The 27,105-nt window shown below is 41.8% G+C and overlaps 1 protein-coding gene across 1 annotated transcript in view; it reads right to left on the reverse strand.

Moving 5' to 3' along the window:
* Positions 1 to 955: 955 nt before the first annotated feature.
* Positions 956 to 27,105, reverse strand: part of DCAF12 (DDB1 and CUL4 associated factor 12) — a 36,786-nt gene continuing 10,636 nt past the window's right edge. Inside the window, exons 3-9 of the mRNA XM_006066690.4 lie at positions 15,868 to 16,074; positions 14,786 to 14,846; positions 7,883 to 8,076; positions 6,874 to 6,939; positions 5,470 to 5,632; positions 3,550 to 3,728; positions 956 to 3,042 (exon numbers count right to left, since the gene is read on the reverse strand). Coding sequence (XP_006066752.1) covers positions 2,884 to 3,042; positions 3,550 to 3,728; positions 5,470 to 5,632; positions 6,874 to 6,939; positions 7,883 to 8,076; positions 14,786 to 14,846; positions 15,868 to 16,074 — 1,029 coding nt within the window. The 3' untranslated portion in view covers positions 956 to 2,883. The remainder of the gene's footprint in view (positions 3,043 to 3,549; positions 3,729 to 5,469; positions 5,633 to 6,873; positions 6,940 to 7,882; positions 8,077 to 14,785; positions 14,847 to 15,867; positions 16,075 to 27,105) is intronic.

The following is a 27,105-nucleotide window of genomic DNA, read 5'->3' on the forward strand; positions in this document are numbered from 1 at the left end:
TCCGTCACCTTTTTCTGAGCATGTCTCATGCACGAGTCCCATGGTAACCCCAAACCTCAGGTTGTGAAGAAACATGTGTTTGTTTTCATCTGCATTTCCCCCAAGTAATCTGAACATGGGACGTTTTGCAAACAATCATTACTGTTCTAAGGATTGGGGATTCTGAAAAATCTCATTCTGGGAAAGGCTAATGTCAGTCCCTTCCCAAATGCTTTAACTCTTCTCCTCTGGGAAGCCCTTTCAACTGCTTCAACTCCTTCACTTCCCCTTTCCTGATTTGCAGCCTTTGATCATGTATCAATAGGTGGTTGCTTGTACGAATCATCTTCTGAGGCAGTCTCTAACAGCAGCTGTATCCAGCTTGCCTGACTCTGTGGCCCAGTCCTGATGGGTCCTCCAGAGATGACTGTGAGTAGAGTAGTAGGGTTCAGCAGTCCACCTTTCTCTTAGTGACAGCCCGCTGGGGAAGAACATCACTCACTAAAGACACTGGTTTCTCCTCTTACAGTGAGCATCTATGGTTCCAGCTTCAACAAAATGAAAGCCTGTTTCCTGGGGCACTTTCAGTCATTCTCAAGGCAACCACTGAAGCAGACGGGGCCCATCACCACCCCTGGTTTATATAAGAGGAGCTGGTCACTTTGCTTATCCAGCCACTCAGAGCAAGGACTAGCATGCTCCCTCCCTGTCAGTCTGTGCTTTTCTCCAAGCACCACACCACTTCCTCCAGGCATACCTACTCTCAACTGGACTCCAGAGCAAATGCTCCTGGGCCGGGGTTGGGGACCAGGAGCAAGCAGGTATCAGTGTTTCTGTGTTTGCCCTTGACCCGCCTTCACCCTTGAGGGAACTCCTGTGTTCTACTTCAAGCAATCTGAGAACCCCAAACTGACCTTCCAACCGGTCACTTGGGACCTTTTTCCTGCTGCCTCTTGGTTACACATACTCAAGCCGCTTTGCACTGGAATATTTATTTTTACTTGGCAAAAAGTCAAGTGCTACATTTTGAAAAACAAAACCTCAAACAACCAAATGCATTACCCATCACAGAAGAGGGTTTGGCAACAGTACAAAACATTCTAAAATTATTTTTTTATACAAGTAGGTTTAAAATGAGTTCTGTGAGAACTAAGAAATCTACAGCTTGTAGTTTAATAATAGAAAAAAATTAAGACAATTAAAAGATCTGTAGCATCCAGCATTTTGCTTAATTCCCTGTTTATAGCACCTATGTCTCTAGGTTAGAAGATGAGAATTCTAGAACCTATGGTGTATGCCTTACAACACTATACAGGGTGGACTTGCTGTCTCCCCTCCCTATCAGCCCCCATCACCAAAAAGAAGACACTCTTTTTTTTCAATCTCCTTAGTTACACCCAGAGCAGGGGGGACAACTGGGAAAGCGACTTGGGACACTACAGTGCAGGAATATGACTTCTTTCCCCCAGAATGGGCTGCTACCAGAAACAGAGTATGTGCTTAGAGTGGTGGAGGAATGTGGGGGTGGGAACAGCTCTTATCTGCAATATGATGCATAAAAAAGCAAGGAGTAACTGGTCAGTCAGTTGCCTGCAAGTTCAAAAACCTCAGACTCAACAGTTCAAGGGCAGAACAAATCACTGATCACATTGCTGCTTTTACATGCACAACGCTGCTGGCTGTAGGCCACCGCATCGCCATCCCAGGGCTGAGCCAACAGAGTGGCTCCACTGTCTTCAGAAAACACACATTCCACACATGAGGCACTCACTACACACAGATAAATCCCCTGCTCATCCCCACCCTCCTGAACTGAACCCACTTTAGAAAACACAAGCAAACCTACTGGGGAGATTAGAAGAAAGGCAAAGAAGTTTCTCCTCAAAGCCAAAGGGACCAAAGCATGTGAATTTTAGCAGACCTGAGGTCTCCCATTCCAGGTCCCTGAGAAACCATATCAGGTCTTGTCTGAGAGGAGGGGGAGGGAGGTTGGGATGGAAATTCTTTTTACCAAGTTCCACCAGACCTTCTGCAACTGCCAGAGCTGCATTTTGAACTGAGACTCTGATGTTTTGGGGGTAGTGGCCATGGATTTGACCAGATGGGAAACTGAAGTGGAAGTGACACATACACAGAAATGTCCTCCCCCAGGGGACACAGAGGGGAGAGGCAGGTGGGAGATGGATTACTTTGGAGTCCTGGCATCAGAGTCCCAGGAAGCTTTCAATCGAACTCAGAGGGTTTCCTACTGGTGATTTGTTTTCCTTTCTATTTTTACTTCCTATAATCAGTGTTGTTAGACTTTACAAAACAAGATAAAGACCAGTCCCAAAGCTGGACTCTGTGAATAAAGTTGTTTCTTTTATAAATATTTTAATTACAGTAATCCTCACTCCAGGTAACTTCAATGACACACAGTACGTGCAGGCACACAAGTTCTCTCTCACACACACACCACACATACAACACACACACAGCCCCCAAACTTTCACAGAAAGTCTAGGACAGCAACTATATAATTATAAAGGAGCCCTACCTCTCAAGAGTGAAGTAAGGGTGAGAATGACTATGTCAATCTAAGGAACCCAGAGTGGGGAGAGTGTGTGTCACTTAAAGAAAAAAGACAAACAGGAATTAACAATGTCTGGTTGAGAAGCCAGAAAGAAAAAAGATAGTAAAGTTAAATTCTGTTTACCAAACAAAAAACGAAACAAAAAAACAAAAAGTCCTTTAGATTTTTGTACAGAGGTTCTTCCTATCAAGTGCTTAAAGCATAGGCAAACTCTGGTGTTCCCACTAAAATATGAGGGTCTCACACAACTGGAAAAAAATCAAAAGAAGAAATGGAAACTGAGGATGGAAGTTAGTGTAAATCTCTGCATTTTGGGAGAGAGTTGGTTGTCATTAACTCCAGAGCCCAGCATAGTTTCCATGGAGCCCTGAAGGGAGGGGACCTCCTGCCACGAAGAGTTTCGTTCCGGACGAGTCGTAGCAGTGGGTGTAAACAGCATTGGGGAAGAAATCAATGTCCGAAAAGTAATTCCTCCAGGTTTCATCATGATTCTATGGGGGAAAAAAAAAGAGACTCTGTTAGCACTTGCCAGGGGGGCAGAAAAGGTGAAGAAGGGACAAGGATGCTTTCTGGGCCCCTTGAAAGGAGAAGGCCCTGTTATCTACCACTGGATCCCAGGAGACTGGTGCTCATTGACTTGGGGCCCTATTTTTCCAAATGACATTAGGGAGGAGCCAAGTAGGATGAAGAAGTGCTACACAAGCCTAAGGTCTTCTCAGGACTGCTGGAACCAATGCTTTAATAATTCACTGGCAGTCTCAGGGGGAGGCTCCTTCTCCTTCTGGCTGTTATCACCTGCGGGTTATCCTGGGTCAACTGGTGTGTCTTTTGGGCCTCAGTTTTCCCATGGATGTGCAGACACAAAAACAAAAATCACGGGACAGTGTCTTTACCTGCCTCTTACTAGTGAAAAACTATGATGTGTTAGTAGGGATGGGAATGTAAAGACAACTTTTCTGTCACTGGCCAGTAACCATGTGACGCCTGGGCTTACTCACCAGCCAGCCTTTGCCAGTTGTTAGTTTCAGGTTCTCTCCTGCGAGTTTGGGCTTGGATCCGTAACAAGCTGAGAGCTTCTCTTCCAGGAACCTTTGAGCTCGGATGTCATAGAACAGCAGGGAGCCCTGCCCTGTGCCCACAGTGATGATGTGCTCATAGAAGCTCACTGACCGGATCCCTGAGACAGAGAAAAGTAAAAGGGTGATCGGATCTGCGAGCCTGCATTTCTCTGGCACTGAGTTCACGTGCCACCCCGACATACCACATCACTTTTCCTGTGGCAGACCCAGCTCATGCACAAGCCAGGGCACCGTGATGCCACACTGGCCATCTGCACATTAACAGGAACCTTCCCATAAGCCTCAGAGAAGTGCCTGATGATGTCTGAGATGCTTGTGGCCTAGGACTGCAAATCTGCCCTGAACCTTCTTGCCTCTCCTTGGCTCACTCAAGGCATCCTTCATCACTCTGAGCTCTTTTCCATTATATGTTTCTAACCCGCACTGAAACGGAGGGTAATGTGGGTATTTATAAATCATTACATTAACAAGGACTTTCTTGTATTTGACCTAAAACCAGTACCATGGCACGGCAAGAGGTCTTTATCTGGTATTAAGTGTGTTAGGAGAGTGGCAAATAGCCTAGAACTCAAGACCCAAAGGTACACAGTCTCTCACTTGTGAATTTAAGACAAGTCACTTAATCCCTTTGGATCATAGGGAAAACACATCTGCTGCATCTGTGGATTAAATAAGAGCATGCGATGCGAAGAGGTTTCACTAGTATTTGTGAAATCAATATCTTATTAGGTTTGAATGCCACCCCTCTAACAGTAACCAAAATCTCTTCACTGCAGACATCATTCCTGCTAAGGCAATTTACTCTTTCCCTTACTTACACACAGTTACTCTCTCAGTTCTGAAATCTAAGTATTTCAAAGATAACTGAAAACAAACAAGTCCAAAACAAAGGCGTATCTGCAACATTTGCATGAAAATAAATACTACTTGAAAGAAGCTAAAGTGTAATCCACACAGTGCCTTTTAACTGCAGTGAAGGGGGACAAAGGAGAGATAAGAAGAAAACACCCTTTGTTAGATTGGATCCTCTGGATTCTGGTCCCTGGGCTGTTCCCCCACCAACCAGTGTGATGCTGGGCAAGTTATTTAACTGATCTGGGTCCTAGTCTCCTCCTCTATAAAATGGGGTATAAACTGCCTCTCACAGGGTTCTTGGTAAGATGAAACGAGATGGCTGACAAAAGTATTCTGAAATCTTTAAGTACAGTACAAACATGCCTTTTTATTCCTCAATAAAGAATGAGGGTGCCCTGAGAGAGAATATGCTATTAAAGATTGGTGGTGGTGGTGATGGTGGGGTTTTAAAGTCTAGTTCTTCCAGTGGTCAGAACTAAATATCTTCTTTATCTTTACTGATATACAATCGATATACAATGCACTGCAAATATTCAAAGTACACAATGTGAAGTTTTAACATATGTATATATCCACAACACCATCACCACAATGAAAATAATCATTATCACCCCCAAAAGTTTCCTCATAGCCCTCTGTAAAATCCCCCTCAGTCTACTGCATCATCCCTTAGCATAAAATGAATTTTCTAGTTCAGGCAGAGTTCCAACAAAAAAACTAACACAGGAAAGAGAGTAGGGTGATGTGAGGGAGTACGGAAACCACCAATATCCTGACGGTTGGTTTCCATCAAAGGCTTCTGTGACCACACATTTGTCTAAAGTGTTTGAAGCTTGGCTGCCACGCAGGCATTCCAGCTCCCCTCTGTGTCACCAAACACCTTCATAAAGATCTCTGTACGTGTCTGGAAACCAGTATAGAAACAGAAGGTCAAAAACCAATGGCAATGCAGCTGTAAGCCTGAGGGGCACACAGGGCTCTTACCACTGCCTCGCTCCCTGGAGCAGACAGACTTGACGTTGTACGATGGCTGCCGCGGATCCAAGAAAGAGACGTGAGCTTGGGAGCCCACTGCATAGACTGACCATTCATTACCATAGGCCAGGCACACATTTTCACGGCAATATGGCAGTTTGGTGGAGAGGAGCTGAAAACAGAGAGAGGAGAAAGGTAACCACGATAATACTAGAGAGTATACAGAAGGGCGCTGTTCTTTGCTGCCCACCTCTGTGGGCTTTCCTCATACACAAGATATGCAAAGTCAGAGATCAAAAGACATGTATTGCTCCATCCCGAGGCATGTTAGAGAAACAAAGAGTGGTGATAATAAACAAGATCTAGGTACTGAAGAGGACTGGTTAAGGGAAAAGGTCAAGCTGGAATTAAATAATGAGAAGCAGAGAGAAAGGCCAAAAACCACAGGCTGTTTCCAGGGATAACTCCAGGGCACTAAAGCCACGGGCCCATCTGTTTTCTGCCAGGAAGAGCCCAACCTTCTCACTGATCTTCAGGTAGGAGACCTTGTTTCTGGCTACCTGCAGCCTAAATACCCCACTGTGTGGTAGCTTACACTACAGAAAGCACACTCGTGGCTCTGCTCAACCCAGGCAGTCCGATTAGCGCTGACCCTGGATCCTTATCATTTAGCCAATCTTCAGAGCCCACTGAAGTTGAGGCACCCAGCAAGGGTGGTGGAGCACAAAGCCTCCTGCGACATGAAGGAATCAGTAATTCCTGGACCTCTGCTTCCTCTTGAAAGAGATTCCATCAAAGAAGGAATAAGTCTCAAAGGCCTCTGGGACAAGAACAGAGCAAAGGATTCACAGGTACGTTTAGCTTTAGGTAAAAGCTGCTTGCAAATATTGTAAATTCATACCTTGCATTAGAGAAAGAAATGGCAACTTACTCCAATGTTCTTGTCTGGAGAATTCCATGGACAGAGAAGCCTGGCAGGCTACAGCCCATGGGGTTGCAAAGAGTTGGGACACGACTAAGCAACCAACATACATACCTTACACGATTATTTTGGAGATGACTTCTCTTAATTGATTTTTGTCAACAACTCCTAACATTTAGGTTTGCCTGCCCTGACAATGCTGCAAATAGTCCATAATCCATAAGCAAATACTGAAAGGCATTGTGGAATGGAGGACTGCGAGCTAAAGGAGTCTCAGCAGGCCCTTGCAATGTAAACAATGTGAAAGCATCACTCCACTGACTCCTCTAAAAGATTTTCGAGAGAGGCAGGCTAGACTCAGAAGTTCAGGTACCATGTGATCACATGTCCAGACACTTCAAGAATTCATGTTCTAGATAAGAATGAAAAATTCAGAGAAGATGACAGTATTTTAACTTGAAGGTGAAACTACTAAGTCCTGTTCAGCACACCTTAGATAGGGTATTTTCAGTCTTCCAGAGATGAAAGTAGCCATCCAGCGATACTGCTCCCAATTCCTGCAAAAGCAATGAAAACAGGTCATATACACAGCAACTAACATACAACAGTAAGCAGGAGAATACCTGTAGGATGCGGTCCTCCATTCCCTCACTTGGATCCCATGATGGTGCCAGGGATTATCAGCCCCTCATCTCACCCTATGAAATGCACTGGACAACATAGTAAAGCAAGGCTGCTTCTTGAGAGAACCCAAGAAGCTAGTCCAGGCTTGCACGGAGACACTCAAGGTTCAAAAAGCCAGTAGCATACAATCATACACATGACATCCTGTTTGTTAGAACAGAGCACACACGTGAAAGCCAGTTTTTTAAGTCTCAGTGTGAGAGCTTCTGTAAGTACAGGGTCTAAGGTAGGAGATAAGTCTACCCCTAACTTCTAAATATGGATGAGAGATGGGAAGCTAAGGGAACTAGCCCTCAAATTGTGGTCTGACTCAAATTTTGGGAAAAGCCTTTCTTCTCTTATGGGTCTGGGTCTTCAAACCAGCAGTCTACTTAATAGTTCAGTTTCAGGAGATCTGACTCAGATGATTAGACTTGATGGAAGCATTGTGAAGAATGAAAAGAAACTGAATACAAGAGAGAAGAAAGTGACTGCATGTAGGAAAATCATACCCAAAACAGAGCACCTGCAAGGTCATGTGCAGATGAGAGACAGATCAGAATGCCCCTGGGGAAACTCTGAGAGGTTAACAGACATGAACCATGCAGAGAATACTCCCTGCAAGGGGACAGTTTCGTAATTTTAGTTATAATCTTTCTGAGAGAGAGATTGTTACTGAGCATCCCTCAGTCTTCAAGAGACACCGCTTGGGCTCAGAACCAAGTTATGCAGTAAGCTCTGACTAGGGAAGAGAGCAGGGAAGTGCATCTTCCAAGACATAAGCCAAGAAACTGAAGCAAGGGGAATAGGCTTCAGGGACCTCTGGCAAGCTCATACCTTGTTCTTGTTGTTGAAGGCCAGAGCCCGGACCTTGCAGTTGTCAGGGTTTGTGTCCTCCTTGGGGATGTCCTTTAAGGCCTTGTGAGTGATGTGAGAATACACAGGGACTCGTGACACATTGTGCCTTGCATCACTTTTGGTCAACACATCATCTGTCACCTCCCAGAGTCCCATAGAACCATCACGCGAGCCTGCCAGGCAAGGAAACCATGGGTATCAGACATACCAACTCGCCACGAGACAGTCCCACAGAAGCCAAAAGGACTTTCTTTTTTTTTTTTCAAAAGGACTTTCTTAGCCTAGTTCTCTGTGCATCATGTTCACACGTGCTGAAGTGTGGCCAGCGGCCCAAACCAAAACGGACAGCAGTATGCATTTTAACAGCTACACTGAGAGGATGACTCAACTGAAGTGTAGGAGTTGATATATAATTATATATATGTATATTTTTTTGACCATGCCTGTCCCACAACCTGTGGGATCTTAGTTCCCCAACCAAGGATCGAATCTGCACCCCCTGCATTGGAAGCCCAGAGTCTTAACCACTGCGCTGCCAGGGAAGTGGTTATATCAAAATGTAACCTTTAAGTGTAATGTGGTTGGTGAGACTTTTCAAAAGAGAACATAATACATTTGACAAAGCTCAGTAATGTTCCAAGCCAAATGCTCAGGTTACTGGGGCGTGAATGCACAGGTGATTTCTACTAGGCAACAAGATCTGGCAACTTCCACTCTAGATCAGTGGTGCTTAACATTTTCTGAGTCCCAGTACCCCTTCTTCAGACTTAGGAACGTTAAAGACTTCTTTCTCTGGAAAAATACACCAAAGATCTACATTGCACACTCAACTTCGGGGAGGTTCCTAGGCCCCTTAAAGGGACCACAACCCCTGAATTAAGAATGACTGGTCTACATAAGATGAATGCTTAATAACATAAATTGTTTTCCTTAGGAAACAATAATGAAGCACTTAAAACAAGTCTATTGGATAGATATAAAACAGTATATCAAGAACCATTAAAAAAATTTTCAAATTCCTTTCAGTATCAGTATTTGCCAACATTCCTTTCAGACCAGAAGGTGCCTCTCTCACACTTTAAATCTCCTGAATACTTCACAGTAAAAACTGTCTAACATGGGAGAAATATTACTCAATTTGTCTGCACCGTAAGGTCTGTGGACAGGTTCAAAACAGAGGGTTCAATGTGTGTGAAATCCAGAAAAGGACACCAAGAGAAGGGCATATCTAGAGAACTACATAAGAGTTATAATGCAAGTTAAAAAAATAAAACACCACAAGCTTTATTATGAAAAATGTTAAGCATGCTGAAATGCTGAAAGAATTTTACAATGAATTATATACTTACACCTAGAGTCTACCATCAACATTTTCTTATACTTGGTATATCATACATCTATCTATCCCTCTAAATGATCCTATTTTAACCTAGTAATGATCCCATTTTAACAACTGGAGCCATGTACTGAAAAAAGACTAGCAAGATATATTTTAAAATGTTAACAGTGGCTATCTCTAGGCAGAGATTGTGTGGGTAATGCTTTCCTTTTTTATTTGAATTTTTTAAATTCTTATAACAAACATATGTTACTTTTGCAGTAAGGAAAAATTTATTTAAAGAACTAATCTGGCAGCAACATGAAGATGAGATTAGAGGAGATAAGACTAGAATCAGAGAGAAAATACGGAAGGACACTTGGGATAATTCAAAAGATAGATGACAAGCACCCAGAGAAGACAGAAAATAAATTGATGGGTATAAGAGATATTTTAGAAAATCATATCAACAGGGCTTGGTAATCTACGGAGAATGAACAGAATTAGTTCCCTAGCTGTGTGCCTAGGTAGAAGGCAGGAGCATTTACCAATATGTCAATGGTAGGGAGAAGTGTGGTCCTGGGAGGGAGATGATGAGTTTGAACACCCTGAATCTGAGGGGAATGTTCATCATCAAGGGGTTGATGTTCATCAAATGTGAACATTAACACTGGTTAACAAGTATGGAGCATTTTCACTATGGCAGCCACTAAACACTATAATACTTGATCTTCCCAATGACCCTTTAAAGTATGTACAATCATTATCCATGTTCAAACCCAAGTCTTAAAAAGGCTTAAATAACTTGTCCTCTATGCTAATAAGCGGTAGGACCAGGATTCAAATTCACGTCTTTATTATCAGAGCCAATATTCTTTTTTTTAATGCAGCAAAACCTATTTTAATGTTAATGGTACATCAAACATTCTTTTTTGGTAAATAAAAGAACCTTGTTTATACCTAATTAAATAAGACATCTATATTGACTTAAAACTATCTGAACTTTCTTGCTGATGTGACCTCTCAGAGTATGAAATTCCTGATTTGGATGTAAATGAAGCATAAATGAAAATCCAACAGCTTTTTTTTTTTTACTGCACTGTGCACATTATGGGATCTTAGGATGCCAACCAAGGATCAAACCCAGGCCCTCTGCAGCCGAAACGTGGAGTCTCAACCACTGAACCGCCAGGGAAGTTCCTCCCCAAAAATCTCCCCCCTGCTCTCCTGCACAGCTGAATGTTGGAGCTATTAATATTTGCAACTGAGCTGCTTACTGCAAAATTTTGAGGCAGTTTCTCAATCTTTATATATATCACTCCTCCAAATGAGGCTTCTTATTGTCTCTGCACGTATTATAGTTTTAAAACGTATACTGTGATTTTACTCTTTAGCTTCCACAACTGTATGTGGTGCTGTGTATCCTGCACACAGCTGTCACAGGGCATCTCCATCATTAGGGTAGGGAGGTGTACCAACTTAGTTGGATGATCAGGAAACTGAAACACAAGCTTCTTTCAATATGCAACAATTTGGAGAACACAGCATTTGAAGATTATTATTTGTACAAAGCTGTATTTCCTCAATTTAGATGGCAAAATTATATATTAGGAACATTGATGGGTTTCTGTTGTGTATGTAGAGTTTTTTTATTCTACAGTTTATAAGGAAGGTATGTTCTATATTATCATAATTAAAGTCTCAATAGAAGATGAGAATAGCGCATTTAGATTTTAATCTTTCTTTTTTTTCTGGCTGCTCCATGAAGCATATGGGCTCTTCCCCAATTAAGGATTAAACCAGTGCCCCCTGCATTGGAAGTCTTAACCACCAGACCACCAGGGAAGTCCCTAGATTTTAATTTTTTACTATTAGTATTAGTTGACTTACAATATTCTATGTTTCAGGTATACAGCACAGTGATTCAATATTTTTATAGATTGTACTCCATTTAAGGTCATTATAAAATAATAGCCATATTTCCTTGGCTGTAAATATATCCCTGTTGCTTATTTTATACACAGTAGTTTGTACTTAATTCCATACTTCTATCTTGCCCCCCCCCCCCCACTGATAGCCACTAGTTTATTCTCTTTTTCTGTGAAACTATTTGTTTTGTTTTTATACATTCATTTTATTTTTGGATTCCACATTCCAGAGATGAGTTTTTGTCTTTCACTGACTTATTTCACTAAGCATAATACCCTTCAGGTCCATCCATGTTGTTGAAAATGGTAGAATTTCATTCTTTTTTAATAGCTGACTAATAGTCCATTGTGTATATATACCACATCTTCTGTTTTTTTTTTTTTTTTTTTACTTTACATTGGAATATAGTTGATTAACAGTATTGTGTTACTTTCAAGTGTACAGCAAAGTGATTCAGTTATATATATACATATCTATTCTTTTTCAAATTCTTTTCCCATTTAGGTTATTACAATATATTGAGCAGAGTTCCCTGTGCTATATAATAGGTCCTTGTTGCTACCTGTTTTAGCTTTTTAGATGTGGCTTGTGGGATTTTAGTTCCCTGCCCAGGAACTGAACTTGCACTCTTGGCAGTGAAAGTGCAGAGTCTTAACCACTGGACCGCCAGGGAATTCCACAGCTACCTATTTTATTAATTTTATTTTGGCTGCTTTGGGTCTCGGTTGTGGCACATGGGATTTCCACTGTCTCATGTGGCCCTGTTCGTCGTGGTGCAGGCATTTCCAGTTGTGGGGCTCTGGAGCACGTGGGCTTAGCTGCTCCTCAGCCTGTGGGATCTTAGTTCCCCAACCGGGGATTGAACCTGTATCCCCTGCATTGGCAGGTGGATTCTTACCCACTGCACCACCAGGGACATCCCCTGACCAATTTTTAACTGGGGTGTTTATTTTTTCATAGAGTTGTACGAGCTGTTTATATGTTTTAGATATTAATCTTTATTGGTCATATCATTTGCAAACATTTTCTCCCATTCCATAGGCTTTTTTTGCTGTTTCCTTTGCCTCAGGAGATCAAATAAGACATTGCTATGATTTATATTAAAGATTGTTCTGCCTATGTTTTCTAGGAGTTTCATGGTTTCCAGTCTTACATTTAGGTCTTTAATCCATTTTGAGTTTAGTTTATTATATTGGTGTGAAAAATGTTCTATCAATAATTTCATTTTTACATATAGCTGTCCATTTTTCCCAGCACTTCTCATTAAAAAGACTGATTTTTCTCCATTGTATATGCTTTACCACAGATTTACTGACCAGTTTACTTCTTTGTTCTGTCCCATTGATCTGAGTGTCTTTTTGTGCCAGTACCATACTGTTTCAATGACCACAGCTTTGTAGTTTAGTCTGAAGTCTGGGGGCATGCCATCTCTAGCTTTGTTCTTTTTTATCTCAAGATTGCTCTGGCAGGACTCCCCTGGTGGTACAGTGGATGAGAATCCACCTGCACTGATCCCTGGTCCAGGAAGACTTCACATGTTGTGGAGCAACTACACCCATGTGCTACAACTACTGAGCCTGTCCCCTGGAGCCCAAGAGCCACAACTACTGAGCCCAAGTGCCTAGAGCCCATGCTCCAAAACAAGAAAAGCTACCACAACGGGAAGCCTGCACACTGCAACCAGAAAAAGCCTGTGTATAGCAATGAAGACCCAAAGCAGCCAAAAGCAAGCAAGCAAACAAACAAAATTAAAAAAAAAAATTGCTCTAGCAATTTGGGGTCTTTTGTGGTTCCATATAAATTTTAGGACTGCTCTAGTTTGATTAAAAATGTCATGGGTATTTGGTAAGGATTGCATTAAATCTGCAGATTGCTTAGGGAAATACAGGTATTTTAACAGCATTAATTCCTCTAATCCAAGACCATAGGATATCTTTCTCTCAGAGTCAATATTCTTTCTTCTTTTTAAATTGAAATATAACTGATTTATAATACTATATTAATTTCAGGTAGATAACAAAATGACTCAGTATTTTTGCAGATTGTATTCCATTATAGGTTATTATAAGATACTGAGCATAATACCCTGTGCTATACAGTATATCCTTGATGCTTTTTAATTTTATATACAGTAGTTTGTATCAGTTAATCTCATACCCTTAATCTGTCCCAACTCCCTCCCTCTCTGTTTTGGTAACCATAAGTTTGTATTCTACATTTGTGAGTTTGTTCCTGTTTCAGAGCCAATATTCCTAAAACTTGCTTACTGTTCACAAAATGTAGCCTTGGAAGCTATCAGCCTGAAAACATAGAATGCTCCCAGGGTATATTAAAAAAGAGAAGGAAGGCTCTCCAAAAAAGCCATGTCCTGGCTCCCAACAACCCCATTTAATTCAGGTTATTGTCACACATATAGTCCCTACAGAAGGGACAGGATTCAGTCTTTGCCCTCCAGAAGCTCTCATTTCTTGGGAAGACAAATGACAGGGAATCCAAAAGCTTCTGAACCACTAGTGAAAAATTCTGAACTGTGACTATGCTTGTCCATTAGACTTCTCTTCCTTCCTTGTTTTCTATTGCCTTGCAAAAAATCCAAAGAAAGAAACATTTATGTTCCCTTAGCTTTGTTCGTAGCAGTTCTAAACATGGGCTTTGAACTGAGAGCTGGCTTCAGATCCTGACTCCATCTCTCACTGTCTCTGTAGCCTCTGGCAAATTATAACTTCTCAGAATCTAAATCTTCTCAATTGTGAAATGAGGCTAACAATGCAAACCTTCTAGGATTGTTATGGTAATTCTATGAAATAACATATGAAGTACTTAATTTAGCAACTCTTGTGATTTTTAAAAATTTGGGAATCTGGAATGGGCGATTATGTTTTTACATATATATGCAGGCATGCTCCATCGCTCAGTCATGTCTGACTCTCTGCAACCCCGTGGACCATAGCTCCTGAGACTCCTCTGTCTATGGAATTATCCAGGCAAGGATACTGGAGTGGTTGCAATTTCCTCCTCCAGGGGATCTTCCTGACCTGTCTCCTGCGTTGGCAGGTGGATTCTTTACTGCTGTGCCACCTGGGAAGCCAGGTACCCAGAAAAGCTGGCTGGCACTCTGAGCCTGTGTTCTAGGCTGCTGTGGGTATTCAGAAAGCATTTTGAGTATCTCTTCACTCATTTCCATGTATTTTTCCTGACTGTTCTACCATTGGGAGGGGAATTCCCCCAATCCTGTACAGCTTTATTAACACTATAAAGTTGTACAGAAAATTATCATTGCTCCTAATATTTTCCAGAGTACAACTTTTCCAAAAGCACTTTCCCAACTATTGTCTCAGCGAATCCCAACAAAATGTTGAAGCTAAGGGGCCATCACACAGGATCTTTTAAAAAAGGCAGAGTATGAGTAATAAGTGTACCAGTACTTCCAGTACTTTCCAGATTAGAAATATACAAGGGACATGACTTATCCAAGGTCACATGCTAAGTCAGATAAAGAGACGATACAAGGTTTTCTGGCCCCTGGCTGATGGTCGGTTATTGGGCTATTTCCAGTCCCGCTACTATCCCATTTGTAACTTCGAGCCTCCCTCCCTCCCTGCCACACCAGAATTCCTTGCAAAAGGGCACTTTACCAGACACGGCCATAGTGTCACTGATCCACGCGATGGAAAAGATCCAGTCCTTGTGTCCATCCTTCAAGAGGAGGGCGAGATGGGTGCGGGAGGAGGGGGGAAAGAAATGAGTGAAATGAGGATCGCAACGCACACCCCCGAAAAGTTTAAAAGGCTGGATGAAAGTATCTTTGTAAAAATTACAATTCTGATCTCTGGTGATCGCAACCCAAATGGCATGAGCCTACAATCTTTAACTTTCTGTCTTGAGAAGCTCAAAGCTGGAATGAAACTGGCTTGACTACAGGCTATAAACATGGCCGGTGGACACACTGCTCCAGCACTTTATCTCTTGATGTCTTACCTGTGGCTCCTTCTACACACCGTTACCCACCTCTCATCCCTCCAACTTCATCCTGGCACTCTCCCCTTTGCTTTCTGGGACAACAGCTAGAACCGACCTCTATGTTCTTCCATCTTCTGAACTCTCTTCCTCAGACATCAGGATGGCTTGTACCCACATTTCCTTTAAGCCTCCCTGTTCAAGTGTTATTCTTATCAAAGAGGCCTTCCCTGACGACAGCATCCTCCACCACACTCTCTCCCTTTAGCCTGCCTTTACTCTTCTCCATGGCACTCACCGCTCTGACTTACTGCTGGTACATTTTTGTTGGTTTATATGCCTCCCTTGACTTGAGCACAGGCTTCAAGAGGATATGGGGGCTTTGTCTCTTTTATTCACTGCTACATCCCCAGAGTCTAAGACAATGCCTGGCCACAGAAGGGTCAAAAAATAGTTGCTGAATGAATAATTTAACAAACTTTTCTGACCATGGGCAGTAGGAGATGTGTGAACACCAACCCACTGCTGCTGGCATCTGAGGTGTGCCGCGTGCACCTTTATCAAACATACCTTCTGTCAACATCTGAAGCTCTCTGTGGGGAGTGCAGTACCCACTCTGAAATCTCCACACCCACATCTCACCGTTACAACTCCTCACCCCCACCCAGCCTCTGAGTCAGCAGTAAGCAAACCATTCCTTCCTGAAGCGCTTACGGGAGTAAGGTCCATGTTACCTGCTGGACTCTGTTTAAAAACTTACATCTCCCACACACACAGGATCTAGTGTAGGCAGCCTATAGATGGCAAGACTATTAGGGTTGTCTCCTCCAGTGGCTAACAGTGTTCTAGAGGGATTCAGCTCGATAGCATGGATACCGCAGCCCTGCTGAGTCACACATCCAGGCTCCCGGTCCTTCAGAATGGGAATCTTGGTGATCTGGCTTGTCTGGACATCCACTACAAATAGCTACAAGAGAAAAGAGATAAAGAAGGTGAAGTTTCTCTTCAGTGTGGCTGACCTTGGGTATAAATATCCATTCATTCACTCAGTTATCCATCAAACATTTAATTAATGTCTACTAACTACAAAGTCAGGGCTATACTAGTCAAATGAAAATAAGAAAATATAAATAGATGTAAATAAGTAAATAAGAAAACATAACAGAGATAGGTATAATATGTTACATAAACACAGAAGAGGAAGAAGTAAATTCTGTCCGATAGTCAAAGATGGCTTCAAAGACTTGTATTAGACTTTGGACCTAATGAACCTGATGAAAGGTTTTCTACCAGTGCAACTGTATTATGTATCACTAATTCTTACCAACACATGTATAGAAAATCATAAACAAAACACATCACAACCACTATTAGACATAAGTATAAACCATACCAGGTTTGCTAGAGTGACCTGAGATACGAGAGAAAGAGACATTCACATCTCAACTACTTATCTGTCCTGTGCCTCCATGTCTCTGCTTATGCTGCCCCTCCTGCCTGAAATGCCCTTATCCACTTCTGTAACAAACCAACCCTCTTTCGTTCTCCAAAATTCAACTCAGAGAAATGCTTGATAGAAAAGATCAGTCTTAGAGAAAGGGCATTCCCAATAGAGTCTATTATTAAACTCTTTATGTGATTCAATGATTCATTCCTTTATTTGCTTACTGAGTCAGCACCAATTCAATGCCAAGAACTGTTCTAGGCGTGAGAAACCTAACTACTAGGAATGATCTCTGTCCTCATATACATTATAGTCTAGGAAGTTCATTTAAAATTCTACCAGCAAATCTCAGAGTGAAGCCAAAACATGTCAAATCTTTGTATAAACAACCTACTGCTTGCATAGAAAGATAAAAGGAGGAAGTAGGTAAGTCTTAAATTTAAAATAGAAAAAGAAAAGGAAGAGTAGCTGGAATAAGAGTGTCAAGCAGAGACTGGTAGGGGGGAGGGTGCGGGTTTTAAAAAGAAAGGAAGAGTGAGGGGAACCACTCCCAAACCTGTAAACCCTGACAACTATTTAAGGTCGAGCCCCCACCTAACTGGCACCATCACCAATGTGTCTTGACAGGCATTTTCAAATTTTCAAACTCAATGTATCTAAAACAAATTATCTTCTTCCCCAAATTGTTCATTTCATATGATGCCACCAAAATCTGCCTGCTCACTCAAGCCTGGGATTCACCCTAGACTCCTAACTTCCTCCTAAATATTCTTACAGTTGGCTCCTTCTTCTTCATCCTCTCTCCTCTACACGACTTGCCTTCAGGCAAGGCCATCAACAAAACTATACTCCACACTATAATCATTCATCTTCCTAAAGAATGGAAATCCTCCCATGTCCATTAAAAAATATCTGATAGTTCCCCTACCCCTAAATTCGACTTCCCTGGTGGCTTAGACGGTAAAGCATCTGCCTACAATGTGGGAGACCTGGGTTCGATCCCTGGGTCAGGAAGATCCCCTGGAGAAGGAAATGGTAACCCAGTCTTGCTTGGAAAATCCCATGGATGGAAGAGCCTGGTAGGCTTCAGTCCATGGGGTCGCAAAGAGTCGGAGACAACTGAGTGACTTCACTTTCACTTTCCCCTAAATTCAAGCCTTTCAGCACGCCATCAAGATTCTCCTCAACGTGGCCCCTATCTATCTCTCCAGCTTCACATCCTTCCATGGACGTTATACTATAGAAAGATCTGTTTATAAATTATTACTCACACAAAATCTTCAATGATATATAATGATTTTATTTCATGGTTAGGCTGTTCCAATGCCAGAAATGCTTTCGCCTACTCTTCTCTTTACCTGGCCATCATGTCCTTACGTTTCATAATTCAGTTCAGACATGTCCTCTCCTAATATTTCTTAATGTCCAGGCTGATTAAGTTCCTCTCTTGTAGGCTTCCAAGATAGCCCTCTACTCACAATACTTAGATCTTATCACAGTTTTAAAATATTCACTTGTCTCTCTTCTCCATTAAGCTAATAATGCCCTCTCAATTCCAAGAGCAGGGGCTTTATCTTATCTGGTTCTGTTCTCCTGCCCCAACAACACAGAGCTACACAGTAAGCACTTAAGAGTAACCACCTTACTGAGGCCTGCCCAAAGATGTTAGGGGACCCCTATGTCCCTGCACTCAGAGTGGGGCCCTGGAGCTGAGTTCATCTGATATAAGCCCAGATGTCCAGATCACAGCACTGTCCTGGGGTGGCCTCCTGGCTCAGGGAGAACCAGTCTAGAGGCTAGATTAGACTAGGTCATTCATTCTCTCAGCAGTATGGAACTGGCTGGTGGCGCTAAACCAAACTGGGTGGCCATTTTCTACCAAAGCCATTCCTAGAGAAAAGCAAACAGTAAATTTAGGAAGCATGGACACCCCCGGTTCCTAGTGGCTCTCCAATTCCTAGCTGTTTCCTTCTGAGATCCAAGAATACTTTCTGCTCTTGGGGTTTGTGAGCTAGCCCTTCCAAGAAATATGACTGGGTTTCTTACTCTTTTATAGCCTGCCAGATTTCTCTGTCCATGAATTCTCCAAGCAAGGATACTCGAGTGGGTAGCTATTCCCTTCTCCAGGGGATCTTCTTGACCCAGGGGTTGAATCTGGGTCTCCTGTGTTGCAGGCAGATTCTTTACCATCTGAGCCATCAGGGAAGCCCTAACCTAACCAACACAGCCCCTCAAATGTTTAATACAGCAAAATTTATTGCCACTCACACCTTTGTGTTGTATGGGACAACGTACCAGTAATATGTCAGCTTCTAGACCAGTGATTCTTAAACTGCTTATCACAATAACCTAGCGAAGTTTCTTTTTTAAAAAAAATACAAAAAAAAACACAATTCCCATAGCCTACCATAAAACTCCTTCAAACTAGAAAGTTCTGAGCTTTGGGCCAGTAAACCTGAATTTTTGTCAAGAATCTCCAGGTGAATCTTCTGACTGCTCAGGTTTAAAAACCACTGATCTAGAGCCGTGCTAGTCAAAGGAACATCTGGAAGCTTGCTGGAAACCAAGAATCTCAGGCCTCACCCTAGACCCACTAAACCAGAATCTGGAGTTTCTCAACATCTCTAAGCACACGGAAGTGTCTGAGACAATCTGCTCTGTACTCTAAGGACAATGTATTTGATAAGAAACAACCCTATGCCTTAAACAAGTCTCCATTTCTGCCTCCCAGAAAAGGAAAAGAGAAAAGGCTTTATTTATTTGCGTCCAAGAAAGTCTTAAGTCCAACCTCTCCAGTTTTGGACTTGGGAGAGGTCTAGGTTTAAGAATGTTTACTTAGCAGCTTTGTGAACTTCATCAGTCATTTAACCTTTCTGAATCTTGCTTATCTAGAAAACTTGAATAATATTATTTATCTAATAGGGCTGCTAAGAGATTTAATAAAATGTGAAGTTTCTAGTACAGGGCTCAGGACAGAACAGGTGCCTTACAAGTACTAGTTCAGAGATAGTCTATTCTAATGTTCTGTTTGATTTCACAGGTTATAAGACAGAATAGATGAACAAAATTTCATACAAGGGAGATGCAAACGGCTGGCTCTGTAGAGGAAACCAAGAGTTGACCCACAACCTCACCCTCACCAAGGAATGACAAAGCAGCATGTGAAGGAGGGAGCCCCCTTGCTTTTTCAAAGGAAGTTTAAGAGATGTGGATGGGGTGCCACATACTGTCTCCCCAAGCTGTGTGACAAGGGGCCAAGGCTTCATACAGCTCCTGTAACACTTCCCAGAATGGGACAGCTCCCCGCTCACCAACTGGGATACCTGCCAGCAACCAGCAGCATGGCAGGGTAAGCTTGAGGCTTAATGGCTCCCTGCAGCTTATAAGTCAGGGCAGACGGAAAAAAAGAAAGCAAAGGCCTTACAATCAGGAAGATTCTAAGACTAGCGAGGACACCTCTGCCTGCATGTATCTGCAAATAGACATGTGTAACTATGCCTATACAGAAAGCCAGGATGGCTTAATAAAATGGGGGGAGGGGAGATTCACAAAGTCTCTAAAACTCAGAGTGTGTTAAGAGTGTGTTAGGCAGAAGCTAGCAGAGAAAGGAAAGTAAATCCAAACAGGAGGCACAGATACCAGGATGAACTATACAGAGTCAGATAATTAAAGGCCAGAGGGCAGCTTAAGTCTGGGAAAGGGAAGAGGACTGAAACCTAGCAGAGGAATACATTCTCTATCCCCAACAGAGACGTGGAGGGGCACAGGAGAGAGCCAAGACCAAGAAACACTGCAAAAAATGGTTAGCCAATACGCATCAAAGATTAAAAATGTGTAAATCCTGAAATTACGCTAAGGAAATAATGACAATAGCTTTAATTACAAAGAATTCTATTTACTTATTTATTAAAAAAAAATTTTTTTTTAACTGCACTGTGGCATGCAGGATCTTAATTCACCAATCAGGGCTCAAACTCATGCCCCCTGCAATGGAAGCACGGCGTCTTAACCACTGGACCATCAAGGAAGTCCCAAGTTACAGTGACTTTTAAACTAGTGAAACACCACAGGCGACTGGGAACAATCACCCAGTGGATTATGATACAGCCTTTAAGAATGATGGAGTAGAGGACATTTACTAACATGGAAAGTTTCTCATGCTATGTTATTAAATGAATACCCTTTTAAAGACCTAAGTCCTAGAAGGTTAATTTTTTCCCTTAATAAACACATATGATACGCATTATTTTAAAAGAAAAGGAGGACTTCTTTTCTGGTGGTTAACAATCCACCAGCCAATACAAGGGACATGGGTCTGATCCCTGGGTCCAGGAAGATCCCAGAGGCCCCGGAGCAATTAAGCCCGGGCACCACAAAGGTAAAGCCTATGCTCTAGACCCTGGGAGACGGCCCATGTGCTACAACTACTGAAGTGACTGCACCACAACACAGAGCAGCCCCGCCTTTCCACAACTAGAGAGAGCCTGCAGGCAGCAAGGGAGATCCAGCATAGCCGAAAAATACATAAATAATTTTAATTAATTTTTGAAAAAAAAAAACTTTAAAAAGAAGATAGGATAAGCAAAAGAATTGACCAACTAGCCTCATTTTACACAAATCTTCATTTCTTGCCATGAATAATGAAAAATAAATTCTATAGTATTCAAGGATACTAATACTTAGTGTATAGATTATTCAGAGGAAAACAAGATACTCTCAGCTTTTTGTTCCCTAGAGCATCTTAAGGCATAAGCTATTTTACTCAGAATTAACAGGAAGCCTTATCTCTAAACTGCAAACTACTAAAGAGCAGATTGTCATTATACACTAATTATATGGTATATTGAGAGATCATAAGCTTTTGATAATAACAGTATTAAAACAATAATATAATCCTTTCCCCTCATTCTTATTTACTGAGCATTATAGCACAGATCAGATCAGATTAGATCAGTCGCTCAGTCATGTCCGACTCTTTGTGACCCCATGAATCACAGCACACCAGGCCTCCCTGTCCATCACCAACTCCCGGAGTTCACTCAGACTCACATCCATCGAGTCAGTGATGCCATCCAGCCATCTCATCCTCTGTCGTCCCGTTCTCCTCCTGCCCTCAATCCCTCCCAGCATCAGAGTCTTTTCCAATGAGTCAACTCTTCACATGAGGTGGCCAAAGTACTGGAGTTTCAGCTTTAGCATCATTCCTTCCAAAGAAATCCCAGGGCTGATCTCCTTCAGAATGGACTGGTTGGATCTCCTTGCAGTCCAAGGGACTCTCAAGAGTCTTCTCCAACACCACAGTTCAAAAGCATCAATTCTTTGGTACTCAGCCTTCTTCACAGTCCAACTCTCACATCCATATATGACCACAGGAAAAACCATAGCCTTGACTAGATGGACCTTTGTTGGCAAAGTAATGTCTCTGCTTTTGAATATGCTATCTAGGTTGGTCATAACTTTCCTTCCAAGGAGTAAGCGTCTTTTAATTTCATGGCTGCAGTCACCATCTGCAGTGATTTTGGAGCCCAGAAAAATAAAGTCTGACACTGTTTCCACTGTTTCCCCATCTATTTCCCATGAAGTGATGGGACCAGATGCCATGATCTTCGTTTTCTGAATGTTGAGCTTTAAGCCAACTTTTTCACTCTCCACTTTCACTTTCATCAAGAGGCTTTTTAGTTCCTCTTCACTTTCTGCCATAAGGGTAGTGTCATCTGCATATCTGAGGTTATTGATATTTCTCCCGGCAATCTTGATTCCAGCTTGTGTTTCTTCCAGTCCGTTTCTCATGATGTACTCTGCATAGAAGTTAAATAAGCAGGGTGACAATATACAGCCTTGACGTACTCCTTTTCCTATTTGGAACCAGTCTGTTGTTCCATGTCCAGTTCTAACTGTTGCTTCCTGACCTGCATACAAATTTCTCAAGAGGCAGGTCAGGTGGTCTGGTATTCCCATCTCTTTCAGAATTTTCCACAGTTTACTGTGATCCACACAGTCAAAGGCTTTGGCATAGTCAATAAAGCAGAAATAGATGTTCTTCTGGAACTCTCTTGCTTTTTCCATGATCCAGCGGATGTTGGCAATTTGGTCTCTGGTTCCACTGCCTTTTCTAAAACCAGCTTGAACATATGGAAGTTCATGGTTCACATATTGCTGAAGCCTAATATAGTTATGTACTGCCCACTGAAAGGCAAGACCCCTCTCCAGGTGTTATTTGGAGCTCAAAACACCTGTGTGACTGAGAGGGGAAACTCTTTTGCCATATATCCTATACCACCTTATTTCCAAGTTCCTTCTTTACACCCTTTCCCCAGAGAGGAGGTATATTACGTAACTGCTCCATCTTTGTCAGCAAACAAGACAAGCAATGAATGAAACTGGGCAAGGCCACTTTCTCCACTGCTTTAGGATAAGAAAATACAAGATTCATCTAGCTGAAGGTAACAATTTTTTTTTTAATTATAGAGTTTACTGACAATACTGATACTGGAAATTAAAAAAAGCAGAATTAAAAAATTAAAATAAAAAAATGTTCAGAATCATATCTCTTGTCAAGTCTGTTTTGTTTTTCATTTGTTAAGTGCCTATTCAGGCCTTAACCACATGCATGTATAATGGTACATAGCTATAATCAGCAGAGAGAGAATTCTGTACCTCATTACATTTAACGTATCAAAAGCTCTGTATGTTATTATAGTCTTCACAATTATGTCAATGTCTCCATAATATCACACAGATTTGATTTACCATAAATTACTTAAGTATTCTATCATTAGCATTTTGATAAAAATAGCTTCCAATAATTATTCTGTTAAAAATGATTAGGTCAAAGGGCATAATATTTTAGGCTCTTCATTCAACAAATAATGTATCCCAGGTCTTTGAAACATAATGTTAAATACTTTCAAAAAAGGGTTTTAGTGGCATTATACATGTATTATCTATTCCGTTGCATTCTTATCAGAACTAGGTAACACTTTAATTTGTATACAGAAAACATCTTTTATCTGAATCCTTTTCATGATGAAATTAAATATAATTTCCTAATTATATTTTCTCTTATATAAATAATATCTACATGAGTAATTTTTAAATGCTTAAGCTATTTGGGATAAGACTGACATACAAAAAACAGGTCATTCACAGGGTAGAAAAATGCCAACTTCTTATCTTTGGTGTACATGAATCTGGCCAGAAATACACCTAAAGACTAGAACCATCAAACTACTGCTACCACTTCCTCCTCCACCACTGCCATTAATCACAACAATTTACTAAGCACATATTCTAGGCACTTTGCTAGCCAACCTCTTATTTAATTTTCTTCATGACTCTGGTAGGCAGATACTATGCTATGCTATGCTAACTCACTTCAGTCGTGTCCGACTCTGTGCGACCTCATAGACGGCAGCCCACCAGGCTCCCCCATCCCTGGGATTCTCCAGACAAGAACACTGGAGTGGGTTGCCATTTCCTTCTCCAATGCATGAAAGTGAAAGTGAAGTCACTCAGTCGTGTCCGACTCTTAGCGACCCCATGGACTGCAGCCTACCAGGCTCCTCCGTCCATGGGATTTTCCAAGCAAGAGTACTGGAGTGGGGTGCCATTTTACTTGCTCCATTTATTTTAAAGGTAAAAGAAAGGTTAAGGAGAAGATATTTGTTCAAGGGTACAAAGCTAATAAGAAATGGAGCCCAGGATTTCCCTGGTGGTCCAGTGGCTAAGTATCCATGCTCTCAATTCAGGGGGCCCAAGTCTGATCCCTGGTCAGAGAACTAGATTCCACATGCTGCAACTAAAATCCCGGAAGGAAGATCAAAGATCCTGACTGCTGCAGCTAAGACCTGGTGCAGCCAAATAAATACAATAAGAAATGAAGCCTAGATTCAACCCATGAATCTCTGAATCCAAATACACAATACAGAATGACTGAACCTTATTCATACTTCTGACTAAAGTTTACTCTAACTCTCCTAGTAAACAGACTAAGAAATTGGAAACTAATGACCTAAGTTAAGATTTGACCTAAAAAACAACAGGTAGGGACTTCCCTTGGTCGTGCAGTAGTTAAGACTTTGCACTTTCAATGCAGTGGGATGCAGGTTCAATCCCTGGTCAAGCTTCATGGTGAGGTCAAAATATAAAAATAAAAAAAGAATTTATTGCTCTGTCTGTTGAGACCAGTAACAGGCATATAAAGAAAATAATTATTTATCAAGGGTTTCCTCAAAGTGATTACATCTAACTGGCTGCTGAACAGATTTTTTTTGGCTGCGTTGGGTCTTGGTTGCTGCAAGCAGGGTTTGTCTAGTTGCAGCAAGTGGCGGCCGCTCTTCATCGCAGTGCATGGACCTCTCATGCTGAGGCTTCTCTTTATTGTGGCTCTCAGGCTCAGGAGTTTTGGTGCATGGGTTTAGTTGCCCCGTGGCATGTGGGGTCTTTCTAGACCAGGGATAGAACCCATGTCTTCTGCATTGGCAGACGGATTCTCAAACACTGGACCAGGCAAGTCCTACTAAACAGATATTAACCAAGATGCCTACAGGAAAATTCTTCCAGATCCATTAAACATGATGTCCCATCTGTGCCCTGAGTGTGGTTTAGAAAATACAAGGAAGATTCAAACAAATGGTCTAGATTTACAAAGATGACAAAATATATATATATATTACTGCTATATAGCATCAAGTCTAACCCAGTGATTCATATAAAAACTGCCTATAAGTTTGTTTAAAATTCCAATTTCTAGGTTTCAATAAAGGAAAAATCCTGATTTAGTGTGGACCAGGAACCTGCATTTTAAACACATACCTCAAGTGACTATGATACAGATAGCTCCTGGGTGATACATAGGAAACAAATCAGAAAGAAATCAAATACACATCAATTTAGAAGAATATGGACTTGCAAAGGAAGACTGAAAGAAAAGTCCAAGGAAAACAGGAACCAAATGAAGTAACTAGACTGTCTTATTAGACTTAGTAACATAGACTTGCTGTCCATGGGGTCGCACAGGGTCGGACACGACTGAAGCGACTTAGCAGCAGCAGCGGTAGCAGCAGCAGACTGTCTTATTAACATTCCTCAGGAAGTTAGCAAACCTTCACTCTCAGTAACCTGGGTTTTCCCGTCTTCCACGCCTCCAGGACTGCCAGAACAGGCCATAAATTCACCAGGGCCATGCTGCGAAGCATGTGACTCAATTCTCCAGGTAAAAAAGGTGATTAACAGGATTATTCATTATTAAAGACTAGACATGAGTCTAGGAAAAAATGTTATCCAAAGGAGATTCAGTTAGTCTCATCAACCAAACCCCCAGTGACTTGAACTACTTTCTCTTGTTTCTGCCCAGCATCAGCCAAATGAGTCTAAACAGGGACGGGGGAGCCTGGTGGGCTGCCGTCTATGGGGTTGCACAGAGTCGGACATGACTGAAGCAATTTAGCAGCAGCAGCAGCAGGGTCCCTCCACACTCCTTGTGTGTTCTGGACTCTGCTATAAAATGGACATCCCTGCTTCCTTTCCACTGCAGAAGCCTCTTCCCCCTCCAGGAAATCCCCTCTGAATATCCTAGCTAGGAATGACTTCCTTCTTGAAGCAGTCCTGGCTGACACTTCTCGTGAGGCATCTATGTTGTCATTCCCTTTGTCCATAGCTAGGTATCACACCTCAACCAAGCTGAGCAGAAGTCAGGCAGTCCTCTGCCACTGGGGGTACTGCAGTGAAAGGCTGACAAGTACCTGGTATAACAAAGAATTCTGAGAAGGAATAAGGAAAACTGGGATCCACACCTAACTCAATATGGAATATCTCAGGCAGGTAACTTTTCTCCCTTTAGGTCTGTTTCTCCAACTCTAAAAGAAAAAAGGGAGGTCAGTGGTTAGAACTGTTATCTTTACAGTCCCTTCCAGCTCTGTCAGATTTGTTTCTATAAATATTGTTTATAGATACTGTTATAGATATTGTTTATAGATACACTCCAATCCCACACAAAGTAGCATTCTGCTATTTTTGGGAGAAAATCAATAAATGTTTATAAATTTAGTAAAAGTAGACACAAACCACAAAATTGTCCTACTACATTCTAGCCAATGAAATGGAGAAACATTATCCTATTTCTTCTCACATTCAAAAACTGTCCTGATGAAAGCAACCCCACTTAACGTATGAGAGGGACTGGTGGCCTCTGAGGATCTGAAGGCCTGTAAGGCTATTCAAGTGGAATCAGTTTAAGAAACCAGAAGCTGCAGTCCAACCATAATTCTGGGTTGAACCCAGTTGCCACTTTTGGTTAGTTTCTTCCATTTATCTCCTAGACCAGGAAACACATGAAGAATCTTGCTTAAGGTCAAGCTGGAGACCAACACTCCTAGATATCACCAAGAAAAACTCATTCCTCTGATTCTCATCTTGAACCAGATCCAGGCACCACTCACAATCCAACAGAAAAAAAATGCCCATATGTCAGCTTGACAAGAAGTAAAGACAGTTTTCTCTGATTATAATGCCTATCAAGGATCAAATCAGAAAATAAAGCCTGGAGGGCAAGAG

This window comes from Bubalus bubalis, chromosome 3 (assembly GCF_019923935.1).
Source record: "Bubalus bubalis isolate 160015118507 breed Murrah chromosome 3, NDDB_SH_1, whole genome shotgun sequence".
Classification (NCBI taxonomy): domain Eukaryota; kingdom Metazoa; phylum Chordata; class Mammalia; order Artiodactyla; family Bovidae; genus Bubalus; species Bubalus bubalis.